Source organism: Mobula hypostoma, chromosome 23 (genome assembly GCF_963921235.1).
Source record: "Mobula hypostoma chromosome 23, sMobHyp1.1, whole genome shotgun sequence".
Lineage (NCBI taxonomy): Eukaryota > Metazoa > Chordata > Chondrichthyes > Myliobatiformes > Myliobatidae > Mobula > Mobula hypostoma.
This window is the reverse complement of record NC_086119.1, coordinates 2,600,036-2,609,326: the sequence shown is the minus strand read 5'-3', so window position 1 is coordinate 2,609,326 and position 9,291 is coordinate 2,600,036. Positions and strand designations below refer to the sequence as shown.

Genomic DNA, 9,291 nt, shown 5'->3' with positions numbered 1-9,291 from the left:
TCTTCTGGAACAGGGTGACCAAGGACATGGACAATTCGGGAGCACAGGTCTTCTGGAACAGGGTGACCAAGGGCATGGACAATTCGGGAGCACAGGTCTTCTGGAACAGGGTGACCAAGGACATGGACAATTCGGGAGCACAGGTCTTCTGGAACAGGGTGACCAAGGGCATGGACAATTCGGGAGCACAGGTCTCCTGGAACAGGGTGACCAAGGGCATGGACAATTCGGGAGCACAGGTCTCCTGGAACAGGGTGACCAAGGGCATGGACAATTCGGGAGCACAGGTCTCCTGGAACAGGGTGACCAAGGGCATGGACAATTCGGGAGCACAGGTCTCCTGGAACAGGGTGACCAAGGGCATGGACAATTCGGGAGCACAGGTCTCCTGGAACAGGGTGACCAAGGGCATGGACAATTCGGGAGCACGGGTCTTCTGGAACAGGGTGACCAAGGGCATGGACAATTCGGGAGCACAGGTCTTCTGGAACAGGGTGACCAAGGGCATGGATAATTCGGGAGCACGGGTCTTCTGGAACAGGGTGACCAAGGGCATGGACAATTCGGGAGCACAGGTCTCCTGGAACAGGGTGACCAAGGGCATGGACAATTCGGGAGCACAGGTCTTCTGGAACAGGGTGACCAAGGGCATGGACAATTCGGGAGCACAGGTCTTCTGGAACAGGGTGGCAAGGGCATGGACAATTCGGGAGCACAGGTCTTCTGGAACAGGGTGACTTCTGGGTGACTGAGGGTGCGGCCGGTGCTTGAGCAGAGGTTTCCAGTGCTGGTGCTGCATGTTTAACAGGGGCCACAGCTTGTGCAGAACTAATGCCTTTCATGGTTTCTTATTGGAATCAGGTTTAATATCACTGACGAGTCATGAAATTTGTTGTTTTGTGGCAACAGTACTGTTCCAAACAAATATACTAAAATTTGTAATAAATGTTTATAAAAATTTAATTAAGTAGTGCAAAATAGTCACGAGTAATAATAGTGAGGTAGTGTTCATGGGTTCAGTGTCCATTCAGAAATCTGATGGCAGAGGGGAAGAAGCTGTTCCTGAATCACTGAGTGTGAGCCTTCAGGCTCCTGTACCTCCTCCCTGATGGTACAATGAGAAGAGGACACGTCCTGGGTGATGGGGGTCCTTAATATAGATGCCACCGTTTGAGGCATTGCCGTTTGAAGATGCCCTCAGTGCAGGGGAGGCTGGTGCCCATGGTGGATCTGGCAGAGTTTACAACTCTCTGCAGCTTTTTCCCATCCTGACAAGAATGCAACCAGTTCGAATGCTCTACATGGTACATCTGTAGAGATTCGTTAAGAGTCTTTTAATAAGATGCCAAATCTCCTCAGACTCCAAATAAAATTTGGCCGCAGGTTTGTAGAAGCTGGAGTGAACAGAACTGGCTGAAGACCGGTGTCTACCGTGCTGGGCAGCTCGGAGGATCTCACCCACTCAGTACTCTGGCTGAAGATTCTTGCAAATGTTTGTGATTCCCTTTGCTTTCACAAAACGCTGGAGGAACTCAGCCAGGTCAGGCAGCATCTATGGAGGGGAATGAACAATCAATGTTTCAGACCAAGACCCTTCACCAGGACTGGAAAGGAAGGAGGCTGTTATCTTCCACCTACCTCCTCCCTCACGCACCCACCTTTCCCCTCACCTGGTCTCATCTGTCACCTGCCAGCTTGTACGCCTTGCACTCCCCCACCTTCTTCCCCCTTCCTCTCGAGTCCTGATGAGGTGTCTCAGCCTGAAACGTCGACTCTTTATTCCCCCCACAAGACGCTGCCTGAGCTGCTGAGTTCCTCCAGTATTTTGCGTGTGTTGCTCTGGATTTCCAGCATCTGCAGAATCTTGCGTTTCTTTTTGCACTGGTGTGCTGGGCTCCCAGGTGGCTGAGAACAGCACGATCTGTGGAGCCTCACCATTCCCAACTTGGTGTGGCAGGGTCATGGGTCAGATCTACACCCCAGTGGGGGTGATGGACTGAGGACTCTGAGCTGGTCTATGCCCCAGTGGGGGTGATGGACTGAGGTCTCTGACGAGCTGGTCTATGCCCCAGTGGGGGTGATGGACTGAGGACTCTGAGCTGGTCTATGCCCCAGTGGGGGTGAGGGACTGAGGACTCTGAGCTGGTCTATGCCCCAGTGGGGGTGAGGGACTGAGGACTCTAAGCTGGTCTATGCCCCAGTGGGGGTGAGGGACTGAGGTCTCTGAGCTGGTCTATGCCCCAGTGGGGGTGAGGGACTGAGGACTCTGAGCTGGTCTACGCCCCAGTGGGGGTGAGGAACTGAGGTCTCGGACGAGCTGGTCTATGCCCCAGTGGGAGTGAGGGACTGAGGACTCTGAGCTGGTCTATGCCCCAGTGGGGGTGAGGGACTGAGGACTCTGAGCTGGTCTATGCCCCAGTGGGGGTGAGGGACTGAGGACTCTGAGCTGGTCTATGCCCCAGTGGGGGTGAGGGACTGAGGTCTCGGACGAGCTGGTCTATGCCCCAGTGGGGGTGAGGGACTGAGGACTGTGAGCTGGTCTATGCCCCAGTGGGGGTGAGGGACTGAGGTCTCGGACGAGCTGGTCTATGCCCCAGTGGGGGTGAGGGACTGAGGACTCTGAGCTGGTCTATGCCCCAGTGGGGGTGAGGGACTGAGGTCTCGGACGAGCTGGTCTATGCCCCAGTGGGGGTGAGGGACTGAGGACTCTGAGCTGGTCTATGCCCCAGTGTGGGTGAGGGACTGAGGACTCTGAGCTGGTCTATGCCCCAGTGGGGGTGAGGGACTGAGGTCTCGGACGAGCTGGTCTATGCCCCAGTGGGGGTGAGGGACTGAGGACTCTGAGCTGGTCTATGCCCCAGTGGGGGTGAGGGACTGAGGACTCTGAGCTGGTCTATGCCCCAGTGGGGGTGATGGACTGAGGTCTCGGACGAGCTGGTCTATGCCCCAGTGGGGGTGATGGACTGAGGACTCTGAGCTGGTCTACGCCCCAGTGGGGGTGAGGGACGGAGGACTCTGAGCTGGTCTATGCCCCAGTGGGGGTGAGGGACGGAGGACTCTGAGCTGGTCTATGCCCCAGTGGGGGTGAGGGACTGAGGTCTCAGACGAGCTGGTCTATGCCCCAGTGGGGGTGATGGACTGAGGTCTCGGACGAGCTGGTCTATGCCCCAGTGGGGGTGATGGACTGAGGTCTCGGACGAGCTGGTCTATGCCCCAGTGGGGGTGAGGGACTGAGGACTCTGAGCTGGTCTATACCCCAGTGGGGGTGAGGGACTGAGGACTCTGAGCTGGTCTATGCCCCAGTGGGGGTAAGGGACTGAGGACTCTGAGCTGGTCTATGCCCCAGTGGGGGTGAGGGACTGAGGACTCTGAGCTGGTCTACGCCCCAGTGGGGGTGAGGGACTGAGGTCTCGGACGAGCTGGTCTATGCCCCAGTGGGGGTGAGGGACTGAGGACTCTGAGCTGGTCTATGCCCCAGTGGGGGTGATGGACTGAGGACTCTGAGCTGGTCTATGCCCCAGTGGGGGTGATGGACTGAGGACTCTGAGCTGGTCTACGCCCCAGTGGGGGTGAGGGACTGAGGTCTCAGACGAGCTGGTCTATGCCCCAGTGGGGGTGAGGGACTGAGGTCTCTGAGCTGGTCTATGCCCCAGTGGGGGTGAGGGACTGAGGACTCTGAGCTGGTCTACGCCCAAGTGGGGGTGAGGAACTGAGGTCTCGGACGAGCTGGTCTATGCCCCAGTGGGAGTGAGGGACTGAGGACTCTGAGCTGGTCTATGCCCCAGTGGGGGTGAGGGACTGAGGACTCTGAGCTGGTCTATGCCCCAGTGGGGGTGAGGGACTGAGGACTCTGAGCTGGTCTATGCCCCAGTGGGGGTGAGGGACTGAGGTCTCGGACGAGCTGGTCTATGCCCCATTGGGGGTGAGGGACTGAGGACTCTGAGCTGGTCTATGCCCCAGTGGGGGTGAGGGACTGAGGTCTCGGACGAGCTGGTCTATGCCCCAGTGGGGGTGAGGGACTGAGGACTCTGAGCTGGTCTATGCCCCAGTGGGGGTGAGGGACCGAGGACTCTGAGCTGGTCTATGCCCCAGTGGGGGTGAGGGACTGAGGTCTCGGACGAGCTGGTCTATGCCCCAGTGTGAGTGAGGGACTGAGGACTCTGAGCTGGTCTATGCCCCAGTGGGGGTGAGGGACTGAGGTCTCGGACGAGCTGGTCTATGCCCCAGTGGGGGTGAGGGACTGAGGACTCTGAGCTGGTCTATGCCCCAGTGGGGGTGAGGGACTGAGGACTCTGAGCTGGTCTATGCCCCAGTGGGGGTGATGGACTGAGGTCTCGGACGAGCTGGTCTATGCCCCAGTGGGGGTGATGGACTGAGGACTCTGAGCTGGTCTACGCCCCAGTGGGGGTGAGGGACGGAGGACTCTGAGCTGGTCTATGCCCCAGTGGGGGTGAGGGACGGAGGACTCTGAGCTGGTCTATGCCCCAGTGGGGGTGAGGGACTGAGGTCTCAGACGAGCTGGTCTATGCCCCAGTGGGGGTGATGGACTGAGGTCTCGGACGAGCTGGTCTATGCCCCAGTGGGGGTGATGGACTGAGGTCTCGGACGAGCTGGTCTATGCCCCAGTGGGGGTGAGGGACTGAGGACTCTGAGCTGGTCTATACCCCAGTGGGGGTGAGGGACTGAGGACTCTGAGCTGGTCTATGCCCCAGTGGGGGTAAGGGACTGAGGACTCTGAGCTGGTCTATGCCCCAGTGGGGGTGAGGGACTGAGGACTCTGAGCTGGTCTATGCCCCAGTGGGGGTGAGGAACTGAGGTCTCGGACGAGCTGGTCTATGCCCCAGTGGGGGTGAGGGACTGAGGACTCTGAGCTGGTCTACGCCCCAGTGGGGGTGAGGGACTGAGGTCTCAGACGAGCTGGTCTATGCCCCAGTGGGGGTGAGGGACTGAGGACTCCGAGCTGGTCTACGCCCCAGTGGGGGTGAGGAACTGAGGTCTCGGACGAGCTGGTCTATGCCCCAGTGGGGGTGAGGGACTGAGGACTCTGAGCTGGTCTATGCCCCAGTGGGGGTGATGGACTGAGGACTCTGAGCTGGTCTACGCCCCAGTGGGGGTGAGGGACTGAGGTCTCAGACGAGCTGGTCTATGCCCCAGTGGGGGTGAGGGACTGAGGTCTCTGAGCTGGTCTATGCCCCAGTGGGGGTGAGGGACTGAGGACTCTGAGCTGGTCTACGCCCAAGTGGGGGTGAGGAACTGAGGTCTCGGACGAGCTGGTCTATGCCCCAGTGGGAGTGAGGGACTGAGGACTCTGAGCTGGTCTATGCCCCAGTGGGGGTGAGGGACTGAGGACTCTGAGCTGGTCTATGCCCCAGTGGGGGTGAGGGACTGAGGACTCTGAGCTGGTCTATGCCCCAGTGGGGGTGAGGGACTGAGGTCTCGGACGAGCTGGTCTATGCCCCATTGGGGGTGAGGGACTGAGGACTCTGAGCTGGTCTATGCCCCAGTGGGGGTGAGGGACTGAGGTCTCGGACGAGCTGGTCTATGCCCCAGTGGGGGTGAGGGACTGAGGACTCTGAGCTGGTCTATGCCCCAGTGGGGGTGAGGGACCGAGGACTCTGAGCTGGTCTATGCCCCAGTGGGGGTGAGGGACTGAGGACTCTGAGCTGGTCTATGCCCCAGTGGGGGTGAGGGACTGAGGTCTCTGACGAGCTGGTCTATGCCCCAGTGGGGGTGAGGGACTGAGGACTCTGAGCTGGTCTATGCCCCAGTGGGGGTGAGGGACTGAGGTCTCGGACGAGCTGGTCTATGCCCCAGTGGGGGTGAGGGACTGAGGACTCTGAGCTGGCCTATGCCCCAGTGGGGGTGAGGGACTGAGGACTCTGAGCTGGTCTATGCCCCAGTGGGGGTGAGGGACTGAGGTCTCGGACGAGCTGGTCTATGCCCCAGTGGGGGTGAGGGACTGAGGTCTCGGACGAGCTGGTCTATGCCCCAGTGGGGGTGAGGGACTGAGTACTCTGAGCTGGTCTATGCCCCAGTGGGGGTGAGGGACCGAGGACTCTGAGCTGGTCTATGCCCCAGTGGGGGTGAGGGACTGAGGACTCTGAGCTGGTCTATGCCCCAGTGGGGGTGATGGACTGAGGTCTCGGACGAGCTGGTCTATGCCCCAGTGGGGGTGATGGACTGAGGACTCTGAGCTGGTCTACGCCCCAGTGGGGGTGAGGGACGGAGGACTCTGAGCTGGTCTATGCCCCAGTGGGGGTGAGGGACGGAGGACTCTGAGCTGGTCTATGCCCCAGTGGGGGTGAGGAACTGAGGTCTCGGACGAGCTGGTCTATGCCCCAGTGGGGGTGAGGGACTGAGGACTCTGAGCTGGTCTATGCCCCAGTGGGGGTGATGGACTGAGGACTCTGAGCTGGTCTACGCCCCAGTGGGGGTGAGGGACTGAGGTCTCAGACGAGCTGGTCTATGCCCCAGTGGGGGTGAGGGACTGAGGACTCCGAGCTGGTCTATGCCCCAGTGGGGGTGAGGGACTGAGGTCTCAGACGAACTGGTCTATGCCCCAGTGGGGGTGAAGGACTGAGGACTCTGAGCTGGTCTATGCCCCAGTGGGGGTGAGGGACTGAGGACTCTGAGCTGGTCTATGCCCCAGTGGGGGTGATGGACTGAGGTCTCTGAGCTGGTCTATGCCCCAGTGGGGGTGAGGGATTGAGGTCTCGGACGAGCTGGTCTATGCCCCAGTGGGGGTGATGGACTGAGGACTCTGAACTGGTCTATGCCCCAGTGGGGGTGAGGGACTGAGGACTCTGAGCTGGTCTATGCCCCAGTGGGGGTGAGGGACTGAGGACTCTGATGAGCTGGTCTCGGTATCCTGTGCCCCCGTAGGGGTAGTGGACTTAAGAGAACTCATGACATAACATCCAGTGATTGGAGCCTTCAACGGGATTCCATAACATCCCCCCACCCACCTCCTGCTCGATGGTCCAACCACACAGTCTCTCCCAACTGACAGCACATACACTCCTCGGTATAAAGAATTTTATTTCATAAATATTCACAGGTGGATCACAGGGAAGACCCACAGGTGCACACGGGAGGTGTGAGGGTGCAGTCTGACCTGGTCTCCCAGAGAGGCAGCTACCCGCCAACCCTCAGAGAGCAGATGAGGGGGATAGGGGTGGGGTGTGGTGACCCAGCACTCTCCAGAGGTAGGACGGGGACAGGAACGGGGACGGGGTCAGACCAGTGGAAGACATTATTGTGTAAATCTCTACGTCCACCCAGCAACTCACATCCAGCATCCCCCTCCCCCCCAGCACCCCCAGCTCCCGGAACACGTCCCATTAAATGTGTAGAACACCATCGGGGGTGTGTGTGTGTGTGTGTGTGTATACACATATACAAAGTACACAGTGTATCAACAGTCAGCGTGGATAGATTGCACACATCAGTGTGTAGGTACACTCATACTGTGCTATGAGTGTGTGGGACAGACAGGGAGGGGGGATGTGGAGCTCCCTCACTCGGGGAGGGGTGAGTGTGGAACTCCCTCACTCGGGGAGGGGTGAGCGTGGATCTCCCTCATTCGGGGAGGGGCGAGCGTGGATCTCCCTCATGTGGAGAGGGGGGATGTGGAGCTCCCTCACAAGGGGAGGGGGATGTGGAGCTCCCTCATGTGGGGAGGGGCGAGTGTGGAGCTCCCTCACTCGGGGAGGGGGGATGTGGAGCTCCCTCACTCAGGGAGGGGTGAGCATGGAGCTCCCTCACTCGGGGAGGGGGGATGTGGAGCTCCCTCACTCGGGGAGGGGGGATGTGGAGCTCCCTCACTCGGGGAGGGGTGAGTGTGGAGCTCCCTCACTCGGGGAGGGGCGTTGTGGCCCTGGTACCCAGACAAGGGTGGGTAGTACCTGAGGAACATGACAGAGACACAGCCCCTCCATACACCACCCCCCCCCACACACACTGTGACAGTGTCAACCACTCCTGGAATCCCACACAGTGGGCAAACCCTCGGATTCTCGACAGAAAATAAAACTGTATGTGCCTAGCTCCTGCCAGACACACTTTAAAACTCTCCCGCAGACCTCTGCCTCACCAACACCCACCCACCTTCCCTCCCCTTTCTGTTCACCGACCGTGCTGGTCTATTATCTCCAAGTCAGTGGTTTCGGGGAATGCCCCCGGCCACTGATCCCACTGCTGGGACACGACTCATCGGGGGGTCGGGGGGGGGAACGCAGAACGGGGTCTCACTGTCCCAGGAACACTGGCCAACTGTCCAAACTCCGCAATACAGGGAAACCAAAATTCACAAAAGAATTCCATCCCCACGGCCCCTGATTGGGACTGTGCAGGAGACTGGACCGAGGGGCTAGAGACCAGAGCAAGTCTATCTGTCTGTTTCTGTCTATTTGTGTCTGTCTGTCTGTGGCCCTGCCTGTCAGTGTCTCTGTCTGTCTGCCTATTGCCCTGTCTGTCTGTGTCTGCCTGTGGCCCTGTCTGTGTCTCTGTCTGTCTGTGGCCCTGTGTGTCTGTCTATCAGTCTGTGTCTGTCTATCAGTCTGTGTCTCTGTCTGTCTTCCTCCACCAGTTCAGGCTTTGCTGATGAGGCCAAGCTCTCTGGGGCTCCACATTGAGCCTTGAGCCAGTGTGACCCCAGATCTCACTGTGGCTGAACCCGGAGCCCATTCCTGTGGCCGAGCTGAGGCCAGTGACTGACTATAGCTGGTGGGACTGCCCAAATGCACGGGTGACCCCTGGCTGCATTCCGGTGGGAGATCCTGGCCTGGTGATTGACCCTGACCCCTCCCCCGGTGGCTGACCTCGGCTGGATTAGGCGAGCAGACGCACGGAGCCATTATCCGATCCGAGCAACAGCAGCCGCTTGGCGGGCAGCACCGCGAGGGAAGTCAGCACTCCGCGGAAGTTCTCCAGACTCAGCTTGCTGCTGGCCGCGGGGACGGCACCGTCCAGCGAGTAGATCCCGATCCGGTTGGCCACCGTGCCCGCCACAATCTCGTCACCATAGAGATCGAAGGTGTGCACAGGGTCAGAGGGCGACTTGTAGAGCTGCAGAGGTTTCGGCTCGGACTCCGTCCACACAGTAAGGGAGTGGTCAGTTGAAGAGCTGACCAGAACGTTCCCCTCAGCGCACTGGGGAGGGGGGTGGGGGGAGAGAGAGAGAGAGCGCACAGTCAGGGACAGAGGGGCACTTGCCCAACCAGACCCTCACCTCCCAAAAGTAGGTCCCCTCAGCGCTGGTCACCACCAACTGGACTGGAGGGAGAGAAAGGG

At 59.5% G+C, this 9,291-nt stretch overlaps 1 protein-coding gene across 2 annotated transcripts in view; it reads right to left on the bottom strand.

The window, feature by feature from the left end:
- Positions 1 to 739: 739 nt before the first annotated feature.
- wdr81 (WD repeat domain 81) overlaps positions 740 to 9,291 on the bottom strand; it is a 96,165-nt gene continuing 87,613 nt past the window's right edge. For both annotated transcript variants that reach the window (XM_063031004.1, XM_063031005.1), the window contains exons 11-12: positions 8,820 to 9,150; positions 740 to 1,552 (exon numbers count right to left, since the gene is read on the bottom strand). In XM_063031004.1, coding sequence (XP_062887074.1) covers positions 8,830 to 9,150 — 321 coding nt within the window. In that variant the 3' untranslated portion in view covers positions 740 to 1,552; positions 8,820 to 8,829. The remainder of the gene's footprint in view (positions 1,553 to 8,819; positions 9,151 to 9,291) is intronic.